General features: G+C 26.5%; 2 protein-coding genes across 3 annotated transcripts; both read right to left on the reverse strand.

The window, feature by feature from the left end:
* Nucleotides 1-908: 908 nt before the first annotated feature.
* Nucleotides 909-1834, reverse strand: LOC111295174 (uncharacterized). The gene is made up of 2 exons (XM_022888563.2): nucleotides 1488-1834; nucleotides 909-1400 (listed from the first exon to the last, which is right to left on the reverse strand). Exons 1-2 carry the CDS (start codon nucleotides 1716-1718, stop codon nucleotides 1218-1220), a joined length of 414 nt encoding a protein of 137 aa, XP_022744298.2. The 5' UTR covers nucleotides 1719-1834; the 3' UTR covers nucleotides 909-1217.
* Nucleotides 1835-14709: 12875 nt separating this feature from the next.
* LOC111293821 (uncharacterized) lies at nucleotides 14710-18885 on the reverse strand. Of its 2 annotated transcripts, none has more exons than XM_022886792.2 (4): nucleotides 18486-18885; nucleotides 17534-18359; nucleotides 15864-16030; nucleotides 14710-15186 (listed from the first exon to the last, which is right to left on the reverse strand). In XM_022886792.2, the coding sequence occupies exons 1-4, from the start codon at nucleotides 18695-18697 to the stop codon at nucleotides 14979-14981; spliced, it is 1413 nt and encodes a 470-aa protein (XP_022742527.2). In that variant the 5' UTR covers nucleotides 18698-18885; the 3' UTR covers nucleotides 14710-14978. The 2 variants fall into 2 exon arrangements, with proteins under 2 accessions (XP_022742527.2, XP_089599448.1); XM_089743322.1 differs by having other exon boundaries at nucleotides 17534-18406; nucleotides 18486-18873.
* Between the last annotated feature and the right edge of the window lie 684 nt (nucleotides 18886-19569).

Genomic DNA, 19569 nt, shown 5'->3' on the forward strand with positions numbered 1-19569 from the left:
AAATTTATTACTTATATTATATATAATCTAGTTATATATATTATATAATTGCATATCCATGCATCGCACGAGCTTAAAATTAATTTTTTAAAAAAATCAAAATTTGTGATTTATTTTATTTAGAAAATTTTACTTCCTATGAAAATTTTTAAATTTTTATGAGAAAGTAAATAAAAGCTTATTTTATTGAACAGTTCTCAAAACTCCTCCAAACACTTTTAGTATGATTTTGAAAAAAAATTCTTCACGAATGAATTTTGAAAAAATCATCATTTGTTCTTCTCTTAATCCCAACATTGGAGAACTTCATTTGCTATTAAAATTTATTAGTCATTAAATTTTATGAGAAAATAAATAAAAATACCTTTTATTGAAATTTTTCCAAAATCCTTCCAACACTTGATAAGATATTGAAAAAAATTTTCCACCTAAAAGATTTTGAAAAAATCAGTACTTGTGTTTTTTTTTTTCTTAATTCCATTATCGAAAAATTTTCATATATTAGTCAAAATTTTACATGATTTATGTGAAAAGAAAAAAATTCTCTAATTAACTGTTAAATATTGTTTAAGAAAATAAGTAAAAATTCTTTTTATTGAAAAATCTTCTCAACACTTTTGATAAGATTTTGAGAAAATTTTTCACCAAAAAATTTTCAAAGATTTCGTCAATTGTAATTTTTTTTTTAATTCCTTGGAGAATTTCATTTACTTCATAAACATTTAAAAATATACCATGATTAACATGAATCGAGCAGCCGGTCTTGGTGTATGGTTATTTATATACTATGTCCATGATTAAGGTTTCACAGAAAATGTTGTAATTTTTTTTTAGCTTGATGGGTAATGCTCCGAAACAGGAACAATGACCACAAATATGTTGACCCACAAGCATTATACTAAAAAAGATGAAATAAAGACCTTGCATTATTCGTTATATATTATGATGAAATATTACAGACAGCTAGGTATATAAGCGAATGGCATGAGGCATGAGCTTCAAGGCCTTTCTTAATTCTGGGGATAATCTGAAATATTTCACAGTAGTACATTACACACACTAAGCACACTAAGCACGCATAAGAAGCTTGCTGTCAAATTTATTTATTTTGATAGTAGAAATAGATTACTAGTTGTGCACATAGCACATTATTATTTTTGACAGCCTTCCGACCACAGTTTGCTCGCATGCAAATGCATCGAGCAAAGCCAGCTTACTTAGGACGGACGATCATAATTGAGTTCTGCCCTAAGTGTTGGCGAACCAGCGGTTAGATCAATCGTAACAGTTGAGGTGAATCCAGCGGTAGAGTGATTACTGGTGAAGGTACCTTGGTCAAGTTGGCTACTGATGTTATCCCAATTAATTTTCTCGCCGATTTTAAGAATCTTAGTATAGACCTGCAGATAGATTTGATTATTTCAAAGCTGTAAAGGATCTGAGTACGTTGGTTTAATTTATTGTTTGTTACAAATACAATACAATACCTGGTTGTCGACAGACGGCTGGTTGGCCCAGGCAAGAAGCCACCGATACCCATCCTTGACTTCATACACAACAGCTCCTCTTGAACCTCGATTGTCAGCAACGTGCAGAAACATTTGGTCCGATCCAACCGGAATCTTGCGCGGGGCTGGTTTAAACCCTGCCCAATCCATATGTGAGGACAGCTTTGCTGCACCATCAGTCGAATTCTTAATCACTAAAGTTGTCGTCATTTGTGGACAATTAGCTGCACTGTGTCCAGTACCAGCGGTGATAGTTTTAAGTAACTAGGTTAGGGAGGTTTCTACAATTTTGGCTATTGGTTTTTCTTGTGATTCCAAAGTTTCCTCACATAGATTTATATAGCAGTATGGGCAACGATAAAACGACAAGAACCCCGTAGGTACAAATTTCTTCAATACTTCTATTGTTGATTTAAAAACAAAATAAACCATGGTTCAGAGAACGATCTTTATCACAATAAACAATAATTTTTATGTCTTCACAACCATTCAATTTCCATGTTTCCATTTAAGTTCGTTAACTTATTCATTTTTACTTATAGTTAAATAGTCACATGGAAAGTACATACAGCCACTTAATTAAAGAGTTTTTGAATAGTCCTCATAGGACAATAATTCCTATTATTAATTTATTATAGAATAGTTATTAATTTTAAAGCTTTATATTTGATGTATTATATGAATAAACTATAAGTGAATCGAATATTATTACTTCATTAATGAGTAAATTTTTTTTAAAATATCAAATTTTTGTATATTTTATATAAATATATAAAAACCAACAGTTTTGATAAAAAAAAATTCAGTGTGAATAATCTATTTTTTTGATATGTGGATTGTTTTGAATAATCATTACATGTTCTTTATTTAATTATTTTGATTTGACTTCATATACATTTTATTAATTTAAAAGATATTTATTTGACTAAATTAGGTTATTTATTTTTATATAAATATTCAGTAATCTAACCTTTTACAAATGTGTTACAATTAAATTATCTTAAATCATTTTAAACCAAATTCAATTCTTAATTTTAAACATCAAACATGTATAATATAACTAAGAAATATGTTTTGAAATGTTTTGAAAGTATCGACTATTTAATGACCGTAATTTAGTATTTAATTAAAAAATAATTTATGTATTTATTAACCTAAATGAAATATACAAGGCATATAATGCTAAAATTCAAACCTAAAATAAAAGTCCAATTAGTTGGAAATGTATTTTCATATTTCTTTCTATATAAGTATTAATTACAATTGGTACAATTTATTGTCTTACAAGAATTTTTCAAAATAGTGTAGACTTTAAAATAAAACATATATTACATAAATAATTAATAATCCATTATAATTTTTTGCATAAATTACTCTCAATTTATAAAAGTCTCAAATTCTTATTATAAATATAGAATCATGTATGCTAAGAGTACTAGGAGGTTAATTTTCAAAAGCCTCCAAATGTATTGATTTCATTATGATTAAGGAAATTTTGATGACTAAGTTATATGTATTTTTATGTTGATAAACTTTTTTCTTGTCATGTTTATCATTGATTTTATGTCTCTTTTATTTATACTTTATTTATCCATTCATTTTTAATATTAGCTTTTTTTTTTAACTTTTAAATGAAATAATTTCATATGTTTTATCTCTTTTTAGTTTTTAGTCCTTAGAGATTTTGGTGAATTTTTTTTTTTAACTTTGGAGTTTGTTAGAATTTGGTACAAGTTTTTGCTCTTCTATTTTACCTTTCATTTATAGTTTTATCCATGTTTAATATGTAATATATGGTTTCAATCCCATTCATCAAAGAATGCAAATTCAATTTGAACGACTTTGACTTTTGTGAATACAATGTAAGGATGAACACTATCTATTCAAAGGTTTGCTATTGTTATTGTGAGTTCTAGATGTCTTGCACCAAAATAAACGGCAACACCAAGCAAAAGTTTCTATAAAAATTTATTTTAAGTATAATAAATTTCTATCATTCAGAATCAAACATTATTTAATTTCATATAAAATATTACTGTTAGATGAGATATGATACAAAACATTTTTTCTCTATATTATATAAGTACATCTTGATCTACATTATTTTTATTTTTCCATTATTTTACATTAAATTTTTTTATTTTTTATATAAATTTTATTAGTTATATTATATATAATTGAGTTATATATATAATTGCATATCCATGCATCACACAGGCTTAAAATTAATTTATTTTAATTGTTTATATTTGTTTATTAATAAAATGACATCATCTATTTTATTGTTAATGTATAAAATTTGTATAATAACAATGTAGTAGTTACAAACTTTAATTTTAATAGGTAAGAGTTCTATTAACCATGGGCTAGGTGAGACGGATCTATATCACCTACAATTCTCCTTCATATAATATTACAATTAGCTAATAAAATTCAGGAATTATGTAGGGGTTCATCACTTAAAAATGTGGGCTTTGCATAATTTTTTGGATAAACCTCATGTAATGCCGAATTATAATTAATTAATTAATTATACTACAGTAATTGTAAGTGATATACTCCCGGGTGAGACATACAATAGACTTCTTACCTTTAATTATATTTGATTTGTTTCTTTCATTTCTTTTGTTGGTTGAAATAACTAGGTTATATATGTTGAACTTTAATTGATTGTGATTATAAGGTTTCATTTGTTTTGACTGTCAAAAATTATTTTTTGAAAGATATTTATATTTTTGAAAAAATTAAAGATTTTTTATTATTAGAATGAGTTTATAAACAATGTTTTCTATTGTTCTATTATTTTTCGGAAAATTTATTTTTTGAAAAAAAAATGACATAACTATTAAAATATTAAAAATTAGTTATTATTGATTAAAATGATTTATTATTAAAATTATTAATATTAAAAAATAGTTATATTTTAAAATAATAATTAATATTAAAATATTATATTAATATTAAACACTTAAAATAAAACTATTTGTTATTTATATTAATATTTTAAACTATTTAAAATAGTATTACTATTCCTAAAATACTATTTCTATTAATATAATAATATTAAAATTATATTACTTATTATTAAAATTTTAAAAATATTTAAACATTAAAAAGTTATATTTTTTATTAAAAGAATTTATTATTAAATCATAACAAAACATTATTTAATTATATTTATTATTAAATTAGTAATATAAATACATTTGTCAAAATAAAAAATAATACATTTTAGATTGGAAAATATTTTTAAATTATTAAATATATTCATATTATTAAAATAATAATATTATACTAAATAATATTAATTATTAAAAGGGGAAGTTAATTTTCAAGAAAATAGTCATATTTTTTGTAGACCAGTAAATTTATTATCAAACAAACACAAATAATATAAAAAAAAATTTTCAAAAGTCATTTTTTAAGAAACAATTAGATTTTTAATGAATTTTTTTTTTTTTATAACTTCCACCACAAGAGGAACGCCTTTTAGCGAAAATTTTTATCCCTAAAAGTCGATTTTATTGACAGATTTACAATGCGTTTACATTGGAAAATAGGGGATAGGGTTTTCGAAACTACTGATGGAATTCCTTAGGTGGGTATTAACGAAGCTAATTTTCGTTGATATTTTAATTTGGTCGATAATTTTTTGCACCAAAACCGATTTGATTGAATAGAGATAAATTTTGGATGTATAATCGACTAGATGCAAATGGATAAATTGCTAATGAATAGGTTAGACAAAATATATCAATAGTATAACAATACAAATTAAATATCAATATAAAAATATTTCAAAAACACATGAACACAAAATATATTACTTCATTCTATAATATTTCAATGAAAGTCACACATCTAATTACTAAGCTAAACAGACATAAAAAGAATGCCAAAAATGAAAATAAATTAGATTCCTAATGAAGCTGATGATTCTTTGGTGGACCTTACCACGACTTGAAAAATAAAGCTTACGAGAATATTTGGTACTCCTTCCGTCTCAAAATGTTTGTTATATATTAATTTTATAGAGTTTAAGAAAAAAAATTTTGATTTTAATGTATTTAATATTAAATTTTAAATTTTTTTTATAAAATTAAAGTTTCATAATTTTTAATGTCAAAAAGTTAAAAAAAAAACATAAAAAATAATTTTTAAATATAAAAAGTAAGAGTTTTAAATGTTAAAAAAAAAAATACATAATTTTAAGACATTCCAAAAACTAATTAAGTGGTTTTTATTCTATATTACAACTCTATCAATTAATTAAAATCAAAATTAAAAAGTATACCGGAAAAATAATGAAAATTAATTAATTAATCCAAAAATCCAAAATCATATTACTTAACTATATGAAAACTAAACTCTCACATTTATACACAATTTATTGAGAGTATATCATTTACAATTCTTTTTACTATAATATTATAATTGTCTAAAAACAATAAAAAATTATGTAAAGATTTACCGCTTATAAATATGATCTCCACATAAATTTTTTATAGATCCCACACAATTTTAAATTATAATTACTTTATTACTTATAAGTGTGCAAATCCACTCGTTATTTAGAGGTTGAACATTAAAAGCAAGTCCACATTTTATGGGATTGCATTTAAATGCATGGCATTAAAACTGTGTTTGGTAGGAGGATAGAGGAAGGAAAAAAATAAAGAAAAATATTTCTTTTCATTATTTCTTTCGTTTCATATGAAAGAAAAGGAGTGAATTTCTACATTTTTCTTCCCTCAAAATTGGATGCGTATCATTTATAATTATTATAGTACAATTAATCAATTACAATTCCTAATTATACATGTGAGATTGATCAAAATTTTATATGAAACTCATACTTATAGAAAACATATCACCTACAATAATTGTACTACAATTAAATAATCAGATTTAGAGTTATATAGATTCTAACAAAATATTATGTGGAGTCCACTCTTATAAGTGGTAGATCCTAACAAAATTCTTAATTATGATTAAACAATTGTAGCATTATAATAAAAAAAATATAGTTAAAATGCTCTCATACTTATAAACAATAATAACTAATCTTAATTAAGAGTGTAAATGATATATTAGTACTCACAAGTTATTCGAGTTTAATACGAACAAAAATTGAATTCGATTCAATTATTATCAACTCAAGCTCAAGCTCGAGTAACTTAATTTATCGATTGAGTTGAGTTCAAATATTTTTATATTCGGCACAAGTAACTCACAAGTCTAATCGAGTTTTTATATTTTAATATATTTTAATTAATAAAATATATCAAATTCTAATTTGAGTACAAATAATCGAGCTTTAATTGAATATAAGAATTGAGTTTATTGTTACATGTTAATCGAATTTAATCGAGTGAACTTGAGTAGCTCGAATTTTATCTCTAGTCAAGTTCTAACCAAAAAATTAAAATTCGATCAAGTTCGAGCCAAATTTCGAGTCTTGAATTTCGAATCGAACTCGAGCTTAAGTTTAATACTATATTAACTCGAACTTCATCAATTATACCCCTAATCCTAATGACCTTACAAGGTAACCAACACAATCATAAAGATAATATATATATACATATGCAATGATATTTACATGTGTGCAAGTTGCCAAAAGATTTTTTTTTTTCTTTTCAAAAAGCCCAAAATAATCCGATACGTATTGCTGCAAATCCAATCTTCATCCACCTTACCATCTTGCAAAGCTCCACTTTATCATCACCAAAAATACCCTCAACGCTGCCAATTAAAACACCAACATTAAAAACAATCCATATTACGTAATTATCAAAAACCAAGCTCATTTTCAAAACCATAAATAAATGTAAGAACAATGATGTGAAACAAATTAGAATTTCAATTACATACAATCAATGCACTAAAACTAAAATCAATAGAAAATCATATTACATTGCGATCAAAAACCAAATTCATATATTCACACCAGTAATGTAAAAATAATAGTAATATGAAATCAAATTAAAATTTCAACAACCTACAATAAAAGCACTAACTTTCATGTACAAGTCTCATAACTGAAGTAAACCACTATGAAAATGAAAGGATATTTGGAGATGATGACAAATTAATGTTTATAGCTAAATAAATTCATAGAACCAATTTGCATGGCTTATTTTCAATTAATAATTTTTAATCCCTTAGAGATTTCAACCTAAATCAAAGTATGAAGGATGAAAAACAAAAATAATCTCTCTTAAGGCTAAAATAAGACTAATAATCAATTTCAATACATGATTACAATCAACTAATCAAATATATCATTAAAAAATAAAATACATCAAGAATTTTTCATTTTTCATTTTGTTCATTGATTCGTGTTGTGTTTTAAAGATCCTTTATTTTCATTGTTGATCATTCATTGCTTGTTTGTCCTTAGTGATTGAGATTTGGATTGTGATTTGAAACGTTGGATGCATTATTTAGGGGTGGAACGTTAAAAACAAGTCTACATCTATATGGGGATTGCATTTATATATATGGCATTAAATTAAACTATTCTTGTTGAAAGAGACAAAATTATTATGCGTTGATGGTAACATCCAAGCAGTTGGAATTTGAGATTATTTCACATTCGAATTTTGGAATATGTACAAGAATTTTAGGAGATGGGAGAGGTTTATCTCTCATTGTGTGATCCAAAATCACATCTATAATAATAATAATAATAATAATAATAATAATAATAATAATAATAATAATACTTTTAAAATTTTTTACAAATAATTATAAAATGTCTGCAAAAAAAAAAAAAATCGTTCATATGATCAATTGCTTTTATATTTTTTTCCTGAAAGGATAAAAATATGCGTGCTGATTAATCCCTCATATTTTTATAATCTAGCTTATAAAAAAGTAACAATAATCTATATTATTATATAAATATGGCTTGGGCCTTAGGTGTGAAATTTGTATAAAATCTAGCTTCTTTATCGCTACGTTGCACATGATTTATTGTGTTATTTATAAAATAAAATCAATTAGCTTACATGACAAAATAAACATAATATACACAATTATATTAAAGAAAAATTTTACTTATCAAAGATCAAGTTTGAAGGAAGGGATACCCATCACTATATATATATATATATATATATATACATATATATATATATTTATCAAATGCCAATTTCTATGGAGAAAAATTAAAAATAAAAAATTCGCTGATTGGAAGTCAAAGCCAAAGAGAATAGTTTTTCTGAATGTTATTCCATTAACATTTAAATAAAATCTTGTCCAATTTTTTTTATTTTATCTTGAATGTGATAACAACTCTCCTACCATAAACCTTATTTAGTTTTTGTTTTTTTTTAACTTAATGCAGATTAACTTTTGCTAATTAAGTGGGTTTTGTTCTACATTAAAACTATAAAGAAAGCAATTTAATTTAATTTAATTTAAACTCTATTAATAACTTTTGCTAATTAAGTGGGTTTTGTTCTACGTTAAAACTATAAAGAAAGCAATTTAATTAAAACTCTATTAATTAAATACATTAATTCAAAATTAAAAACTATAATGAAAAAATAATGATAATTTATTGATTAATTAAAAATCCTTAATCAGATATACATATCTATCAAAAACCGAACTCACATTCATACCGTAATCTAAAAATAATAATGTGAAAGCAAATCAAAATTTCAACAACCTAAGCACTATAAAAGCACTAACATTAAAAACGATAACTTATACATTTAATCCCTACAGTTTTAATGTTTTTTATTTTGATCACTTAGTTACACGATTTTTAATGTAAAAAAGAAACAAAATTATAAAATATAAAAAGTAAGAGTTTTAAATGTTAAAAAAAATAAGACATAATTTTGGAACATTCCAAAAAATAAAAATGGATAAGAAAAATGGGACAGAAGGAGTTTTTTTTTTAACTAAAGGATTAATGAAAGGTAAAATTTTATTAAAGGTTGCAAGTATTGATACAAGAAACTGTTGAAGATCATGAATAGAAATGAAATATTAATAAAAGTAGTGAATGACAAATGCAATTTTTAAAGATTGTCGATGAAAATGAGATATTAATAAAAGTCATAGATGATAAATATAACTTTTAAGATTTTAAATAAAATTAATATATAGATAAAAGGTCGTATGTCATCAATGAATTTTGCTCATTATTTATAAAAGAAAACAATTAACTTACATAACAAACTCAACATAATATATTCAATTATATTAAACAAAAGCAAAAAGTTTACTATTCAGGATTGAGTGCTAAGAAAGAATAAGCATCACTAATTTCTTTGATCAAATGCCAGTTTCTACTAACCATTGGAGAAAATTAATTAATCAAACTTGCATTCATACACTTAATCTAAAACTAATAATGAGAAAGCAAACAAAAATTTCAACAACCTACTATTAAAGCACTAACATTAAAAACAATCTCAAATAAAGTCTTCTGAAAGGTCGTTGTATGAAATTTTTAAGAATCATTATGAAAATGAAATATTAATAAAAATTTGTGTACAGTAAATAGTTTTCTAAAAAATAAATTTTTATGCTATTCCATTAACTTTTAAAAAAGGTTTTATCTATTTTTTTTATCTTCAAATTAATAATGACTCTCCTACCATAAATCTTATTTATGGAATTTGTTTTTTGTTAAACTTCAATAGATTGCTTTTACTAATTAAGTGGTTTTTATTCTATATTAGAACTCTATCAATTAATTAAAATCAAAATTAAAAAGTATAATGGAAAAATAATGAAAATTAATTAATTAATCCAAAAATCCAAAATCAAATTACTTAACTCTCACATTCATACACAATCTATGGAGAGTATATCATTTACAATTTTTTTATTATAATATTACAATTGTCCAATAATAATAAAAAATTATGTAACGATTTATCACTTATAAGTATGGTCTTTATATAAATTTTTTATAAATCCCATATAATTTTAAATTATAATTGGTTTATTACTTATAAGTGTGTAAATCTATTCATTTTCCTTCCATCTTCTTATTTCCTTCATACGAAACGAAAGAAATGATGAAAAGAAATAGTTTTTCTTTATTTCCTCTTTCCTTCTACCAAACACAGTTTTAACGCCATGCATATAAATCCAATCCCTTTAAATGCAGATGAGAGTTGGGGGGAGTTTGGTCTTGGGTTGCAATTTGGAAGGTTGGATGCATTATTTAGAGGTTGAACATTACAAGCAAGTCCACATTTTATGGGATTGCAATTAAATGCATGGCGTCAAAACTGTGTTTGGTAGGAGAAAAGAAGGAAAAAAAAAAAGAAAAATTATTTCTTTTCATCATTTATTTCGTTTCATATGAAAGAAAATGAGTGAATTTATACATTTTTCCTTCCCTCAAAATTGGATGCGTATCATTTATAATTATTGTAGTACAACTAATCAATTATCATTCATAATTACACATGTGAAATTAATCAAAATTTTACATGAAACTCATAAAAAAACATATTATCAACAATAATTGTACTACAATTAAACAATCAGATTTAGAGTTATGTAGATTCTACCAAAATATTATGTGAAGTCCACTCTTATAAGTAATAGATCCTCACAGAATTTTTAATTATGATTAAACAATTGTAATATTATAATAAAAAAATTATAGTTAAAATGCTCCCATACTTATAAACAATAATAACTAATCCTAATCACCCTACAAGGTAACCAAGTTTTTTTTTTCTTTTCAAAAAGCGCAAAATAATCCTATACGTATTGCCGCAGATCCAATTTTCATACACCTTACCATCTTGCTAAGCTCCATTTTATCATCACCAAAAATATCCTCAACACTACCTACTAAAACACCAACATTAAAAACAATCCATATTACGTAATTATCAAAAACCATGCTCATTTTCAAAACCATAAATAAATGTAAGAACAATGATGTGAAGCAAATCAGAATTTCAACTACCTACAATTAATGCACTAAAACTAAAAACAATAGAAAATCATATTACATTGCTATCAAAAACCAAATTCATATATTCACACCAGTAATGTAAAAATAATAATAAGATGAAACCAAATTAAAATTTCAACAACCTACAATAAAGCCCTAACTTTCATGTACAAGTCTCATAACGGAAGTAAACCAATATGAAAATGAAAGGACATTTGGAGATGATGACAAATTAATGTTTATAACTAAATAAATCCGTAGAACCAATTTACGTGGCTTATTTTCAATTAATAATTTTTAAAATAAAAAATAATCTCTCTGAAGGCTAAAATAAGACTAATAATCAATTTCAATACATCATTACAATCAACTAATCAAATATATCATTAAAAAATAAAATACATCAATAATTTTTCATTTTTCATTTTGTTCATTGATTCTTGCTGTGTTTTAGAAATACTTTATTTTCATTGTTGATCATTCGTTGCTTGTTTGTCCTTAGCAATTGAGATTTGGATTGTAATTTGGAACGTTGGATGCATTATTTAGAGGTGGAACATTAAACGCAAGTCTACATTTATATGGGGATTGCATTTACTGCATGGCGTTCAAACTGTGCTTGTAGAAAGCCAAAATAATTGTTGAAAGAGACGAATTATGATGCGTTAGCATCCCAGCATTTGGAATTTGAGATGATTTGGCATTCGAAATTTGGGATATGTACAAGAATTTTAGGAGATGGGAGATGTTTATCTCATTGTGTGATCCAAAATCACACCTAAAAAATATATAATAATAATAATTATTATAATACTTTAAAAATTTTACAAATAATTATAAAATGTTTGCAAAAAAAAAAAAAAAAGTTCATATGATCAATTGCTTTTATATATATTTTTTCTTGAAAGCATAAAAGTATGCGTGTTAATTAATCCCTCATCATTTTTTTAATCTAACTTATAAAAAATGAAGTAACAATAATCTATATTATTATTATATAAATATGGCTTGGGCCTTAGGGTGTGAAATTTTTATAAAATCTAGCTTCTTGATCGCTACGTTGCACATGACTTATTGTGTTATTTATAAAAGAAAATCAATTAATTTACATAACAAAATAAACATAATATACACAATTATATTAAAGAAAAAGAAAAATTTTACTTATCAAAGATCAATTTTGAAGGAAGGGATAACCATCACTCTATATATTTTTTTTTAATCAAATGCCAATTTCTACGGAGAAATTTAAAAAAAAAAAAATCGCTGACTGGAAGTCAAAGCCAAAGAGAATAGTTTTTCTGTATGTTATTCCATTAACATTAAAATATTGTCCAATTTTTTAATTTTATCTTGGATATGATAATAACTCTCCTACCGTAAACCTTATTTAGTTTTTGTTTTTATTGAACTTCATGCAGATTAACTTTTGCTAATTAAGTGGGTTCTGTTATACATTAGAACTATAAATAAAGCAATTTAATTTAATTTAATTTAATTTAATTTAATTTAAACTCTATTAATTAAATATATTAATTCAAAATTAAAAAATATAATGAAAAAGTAATGATAATTAATTGATTGATTAAAAATTCTTAATCAGATATACATATCTATCAAAAACCAAACTCACATTCATACCTGTAATCTAAAAATAATAATGTGAAAGCAAATCGAATTTTCAACAACCTAAGCACTATTAAAGCACTAACATTAAAAAAGATAAATTATACATTTGACCCCTACAGCTTTCATGTTTTATATTTTGATCACTTAGTTACAAAAAAATCACAATTTGATCAACAACATTTTTAAATTTATTTTTTGGTTATTAAGCTTTTAGAGGCTAATAGCTAATTGACGTGATTTTTCATGTCATCTGACATTTATCACATGGTATTATTACGTCATCTAACATGTCAAATGATATTATCAATGTACAATTATAATTTTTCAAAAATAAATTTTGGATATTAAAAAGGAATAATTATATATTTGACCATTTAACTTTTCAAAAATTTCAATTTTGATAATAAAACTTTTAAAAATCACAACTCGATTTCAATGAAATTTATTAATATTTTTATTTTCATTCTCAACATATCATGTTCGACGTGTGATTACAAGGATTTATCACATTGGGTCCTTTATTCCCTGAACGTATGACCGCCTTCACACTATTTTCTCTAACACGGATTAATTGTCAAAGAGTTGTAGATATATTGGACTTTCTAGGCTTTTTTTAGTTAGGTTTAGTCCATCTAAATATGGTCTCCATGCAAATTCTACTAGCCCAAAGACATTGGGCCTATTGGGGTTGCACTCTCATGCAATAACCCAATTCTTTAATTAATAAATTAACAAATTAACTTGGGTTCTCTTTTATAAACTAAAAAATCAAGTGATGAATAATTAAGTATTAAATTTTTAATACTGATTTTGATAAGTAATGAATTTGAATTATAAAAATTATTTGGTATTTTTATCGAAAATCAAATTTGAATATAAATATATTGGCTGATAACTGTAAAAAATTAAATTATGAAAATTTTTCGTTTATCATTTTTATTTTTATTTTCATTGCAGTGTTTTATAATATTAATCACCCAGTGTTCATTAGTATTATTATTATTATTATTATTATTATTATTATTATTATTATTACTGCGAACGTATCCAGAAAGTACAAACAGTAAATATTCAACAAAAATACAATAAATTACCTAAATTTAAGCACGTAACGTCCAGCCAAATTGTGGACCATTGACGAAATCTCAAACCTAGCAAAGCGGTTCAATTAGCATAAAGAAACTTCCAAGTCCATTCCTGTTACATGACCACTCATAGTATCATTTCCCTTTTAATATAAGGATAGTGCAATCATGCAATCTCAAAAGAAGATCAAAGGATGAAGCAAATCTAAGTCACTCGTAGTACTAGATGTTATTACATTCATATTACTCAAATCTATTGGGCATTGGCAATTTACTTAGCAAGACAATAAATAGGCACAATAATTTTGAAGCTCCCACAAATTTATTTTTTTTTTAAATGTTGCATACCATGCCAATGCCATTCTTGCATGGGTTGGTTATCAAATTAATTATTAACATGTAACCGACTCAAACTTGTTACTCTAACAAGAGAGATGTCTGACAGGTCACAAACACATCTAGAAGAGCTGATTACGTGTGAGAAATCATGGATCACCATCATGACTCATAAGCTTGCTAGCCAACATGTTTTGCCTGATATCTGAAATATGCAAAGTAATGGGCAAGTTTGTAACTAAGTGTGCTCAATGAATTATTATTGCCAAATCTGTCTCTATCTGATGGGCAATCAGGGGTTATCTTCCTTTAAAATGTTCTCTAAATATGCATTTCATTAATTGGAACAGCTAACCGTTAGTGAAAATGTGAGTTTGCTCAACTGTACACAAGATAGAGGTAACAAGTGCACACATAGCCCTTGAACACTTTAACCAAAAATGGATTTCTCTTAACAGCACGTCTCACTGGTTAGCATGGCTAGTTACCAGTTAAAGCCCGTGGTCGATGCTCAATAGTAAATAAAGACATCCCAGTCTGTGCAACTGCTCTCACAAATGCCATATTTGCAGTCAAAGTCGAAGCATGCCAGTAATCTCCAGTTCCAAACACAATCTTGTTTTTCAGTGCCAGCTTTCTTGTCGTTGGCAGGCTTATCAGTCGTTCAGAGGGGCTATCTCGCACAACCCTGTTAAAGTTTAGACATGGAAAAATTTCAGAGAAAAGTCAAATTCTACATCCAAGAAAATCTGGAATTAGGACCTATTTTGATCTATACAGATTTAGAAACTAAATAACCAAGAACAGAAATTATTGTCCCATTTTTTAAGTTTCTTAACAGATAGAAGTTTGTTTGGTTTTAGTTTACCTGTTATCCTCGTTTTTAAGAATCAGGGATTCCACTAATTCTAGAATTGCTGGAACTTACAGATGTTGAGTCCAAGAACACTAAGTTTTACTTATGCGTACAGGCTTTTGTCATGGTTTAGGAATTGTTTAAGTCAAATTTGGTGGCTGTATATTTGGTTGTAGGAATAAGATTCTTAGATCTCTATAGATATAAGCTAGTAACTTATTGCATGAAACGGGAACTATTTCTTGTGATTTTCTAGCACAGCACTTTGCGCCTCTAAATCAATAGCCTTAGAATTTGGTCATGTAACTCCTATGCAAACCTAAGTGTGAATCTCAGTATTTATCTTCTATATTAAAATTGCCGCAGCTTTAATTGAGATTTCAGATTTGACACCAGATTTAGTGCCAGTTTGATTTGCTACCACCAAACCTAAATAAATCATATGCTTAAATCCTTAGACTCGCAACTAAACCCTTCAATATATTAGTAAGAGTTGTCAGAGAACTCACAGGAGGCATTTCAGTAGCTGATCAGCTCTGTGCTTCTCATTAGCTCCTCCACACATCAATATTAGCTCCTTGAACTCGGAAAGAACACTTTCACATATTATGCCTATCTTTCTGGATACAGCAGCACTCAGGTCGGCATGTATTGGGTTCAGAATTTCAGACATTGCCTGTCAAGAGGTACATGCCTTACTCCAACTGAGATCTAAGTCTAATATAAACTATCCATTAACAAGGCATAAAAACAAAACATCAATAATGCTAAAAATAACAGAGGTGTAAGTCAGCATCATAAAAAAACTGATGTTTATTAAAAAAAAAAAAAAAACTTACATGTCATTCAAAATCACTTTTGCTTTACCCTCCTCGTGGGAAGGCAGTTGGGGGAGATATATCAAGTAAAACATTGACATTAATGTAGCATGTATATCAGAATCAACCCACATGGTTTTATATTAACAGTGGGATATAATTTAAGGGACTAGTTACTTAAATCTATAATAATGGTAGGAACGGCAATAAGGGTTTGTAATTCATTGGCCTAGGTTAAGATTTGATGAAAAAATGGTAGCTGGAATTGATAGTTCTGGTTGCTTAAAATTTTGCACTAATCTCATGGATATCTTTTGAATACTTAATTGGCAGGATTCAGTAGGAAAATACATGGATAATTTCGCATGCCAAGGGTACAAGATTTTATGATACAAAGAAGATGAATGTATGAAGGTTACTCGAGTTATTCTTTTCTATGAACGAATACGAGGTACTACGATAAATCCAAATGAGAAAAGAAAGAAGAAGAATTCCAAACCAGCAACAAGCTTACTAAATTGTCAAGGAAATCAACCACAACACAATTGCAGAATAGACATTATTTGGGGTAAGACTTGCCAATCATATGACTTCCATAGACGCTTTCAATTAGAAGAAAAATATCTCCTTCAATCGTTAGAGATTTAAGGCTCATAGAAGTAGCCTCAGATTTCCAAAGATAAGTATCTTTTTTAACCACAGCAACCATGAGCAATGAGTCTGCCATTACTAATAGCTTCATTAGTGAATGTTGGGGAAAAAGAAAAACAGAGAAAGTATAAGAAGGCTTTTTAATTTTGTCCCCATGGAGAAAGAAGAAGAATGACTGCATAGATTAGTACAAATGTCATGACCATATTTCCATGAGTATTAACTAGACTTGCTTTACCCAGAGACTGGTCAACATGAAAATTGCATAATTTCAATTTTTTTTTTCATGTTTTTGGGTTAGGTGAAGAGATATCATTAACCATCTGACTTTGCCACAGTGAATCAACTCCTACCATTGTAATTAATTTCAAAAAAAATATTCCTCACCGTCATTCCTCATATTTAAATTAACATATAGCCCGAGACATGAGCCAATGCAAACAAGAGATTAGTAAACTGTAATCCACAAGTAAACAAAAATTTCTTTAGAATTTTATACAAAAATATATTGAACCTTCAAGAAACAAGACTTTCAAGTTAAGAATTCATGCCTAGAAACTATTTTAGGCTATCTAACTTCCATGGGCGTAATACAAAGACAGGAGGAAGAGATCTTAAGTTATCCATATGGATCAACTTGCATCATCAAGATTCTTAAAGTTATGTGGCACGAAGCAACAGGAAAAACATAACTTGAATGAAAGTTTTACCTGGGCAATCACAAACTCATAATTTCCCTTGAACCGATGTTGCAGTTCAACCTGTGGTTTATTCAAAAGTTCCTTTGCACAACCATTGCTGATTCCTGACACAACAGCTATCAAAGCTGTTGTATCAAAGTTTATAAAATCATTCTCACCGGAAAAATCCACCGCCTTAGTAGATTCCACCTTTTTCATTTGTGAAAGAAGAGCAGAAAAAGAATGGCCTAAGCCTAATTTTAGATTCACATTCCCTCCTTGATGCTCAGGGGTAAAAACATTTGCAAACAAATCTTTCGTCCCATGATCAAAACTCAAGACATCATTCACAACGCAATCAACCTTAATTTCAAGAAGACATGCCTCCTTATACGACCTTGAAATTACATTAACCCATTCGCCATCAATTTCCTCAGTGGAATCAAAATAAGAGTCAGACAAGTCCAGTGCTAGCTTGGAGGCCCTAAATTCGTCCATAAGCTTCTGATGGATAGAGTTGGTGAGTCCATTTGAAAAGAAAAGGACAATAGAGAAAGGTCTTAAGGTTTTGGTTGACCGTGCTGCATCAAGGATTTGTTGTATTCTAGACTTAAAACCCTTGGTTTTTTTACTTGGATGCCAAGAAATGTAGTTTGGGTTTCTATCAGAAACAATAATCCAAACTGGGTTTTTGTTGAGAGTACATACAATATGGACATGGATGAGATTGGAAGAAAATTGGGTTTTATTTTTATTTGAAAATGGAAGGGGAAGTGGCTTGCAAACGCGGGAAACTGCAGTTATAAAAGGTTGTTGAAGAATGTAAACAATGGCTTCCAGGTGCCCAATGTTGACACTGTTCATTCAAAACAAGATAATGAAACCTTTTTGTTGTTGTTGAAACTGAAAAAGACAGATACAGAGAGCTAAATGTAAACAAGGTTAGAAATATTGATGAAGAAGTAAGAGAAAGAAGAAGAACCTGAGAGAATGAGAAGAGGTTGGATTGGGAAAGCGAGAGAGGAAAGAGAGCTCGGAATGGGCCAACTTCGAGAGGGTGTGCTTGCAGTTGGAAATGAAATTGAGGGCGATGCCCAAAGATTCTATTTTCTCTATCAATACTCGACATCTCTGCTTCGCCGCCTCCACCTCCTCCTCCATGCTCCGCCTCTTCAGATTACCTTGATGATTCATGCCAACTACCCCAAAATTTTTTAAGCTTGGATCAAAACCTTATTATTCCTCCCGAATTTACAAATGTGAAGAAGACAAAATTATACTAACTAGTACTTGATTAGGTTTTTTTTTGTAGTAAAGTAGTGGGAGGAACAGACGGTGTAGAATAAAATGGACGAATTGCCAGCCACTCTTTTGTCCAGGGTCCTCCAAATTTTGGTTTTAATGAATTAGCGGATGAAATCGATTTAATTTAATTAATCACTGATCAAATTAATTTTAGATAATTATAAAAGATAATTTGAAAAAATTAATTTTTAATTAATTTAGTTTAAAAATTAAATTAATCAAAATTTTAATAAAAGTATAATAAAATTTTTATATAAAATTAAAAATATATTTAATTAATAATTTTATTTCAAATTATTAAAATTTTTAACTTAATATTTTAATATTCAAATATTTTTATTGGATGATTTTATATAATTTATCTTAAATATAAGAATTTAAATTATAATTTAATTTAATATATTTTATCATTTGATTAATAAAAAAATTAATCAAATTAGTTAAATTAATTTTTTTGATTAATTTTTTAAATTAAATAATTAATTTATTTAATAAAAATAATTTAATTTAATTCAATTAATTTAATTTTAAATAATTTATTCAAAATTAATCGAATTGATTAAATAAACTCTTCTACTTTTATATACCTAACATATGTAGAGTGTTCATTGATATATAGTAATACAAATTTATCTATGATATGTTTTTTAATTTGTTATTAGAGAATACAAATTTATATATATATATGTATATTTGAATGTTATTTTCATAATGTTTTTTACTTTTTTTATTAATATAATTAGTTAGTTGATTGAGGTAAC

Source organism: Durio zibethinus, chromosome 14 (assembly GCF_047325235.1).
Source record: "Durio zibethinus cultivar Kanyao isolate XHJ-2024 chromosome 14, ASM4732523v1, whole genome shotgun sequence".
NCBI lineage: Eukaryota > Viridiplantae > Streptophyta > Magnoliopsida > Malvales > Malvaceae > Durio > Durio zibethinus.

Coding starts and splice junctions, on each gene's coding strand:
- LOC111295174 (XM_022888563.2), bottom strand. CDS start 1,718: ATGACGACAACTTTAGTGATTAAGAATTCGACTGATGGTGCAGCAAAG. Junction 1,401..1,487: donor AGCCGTCTGTCGACAACCAG/GTATTGTATTGT, acceptor ATCTATCTGCAG/GTCTATACTAAGATTCTTAA.
- LOC111293821 (XM_022886792.2), bottom strand. CDS start 18,697: ATGAATCATCAAGGTAATCTGAAGAGGCGGAGCATGGAGGAGGAGGTG. Junction 18,360..18,485: donor ACCTCTTCTCATTCTCTCAG/GTTCTTCTTCTT, acceptor TTGAATGAACAG/TGTCAACATTGGGCACCTGG. Junction 15,187..15,863: donor CAGCTACTGAAATGCCTCCT/GTGAGTTCTCTG, acceptor AAACTTTAACAG/GGTTGTGCGAGATAGCCCCT.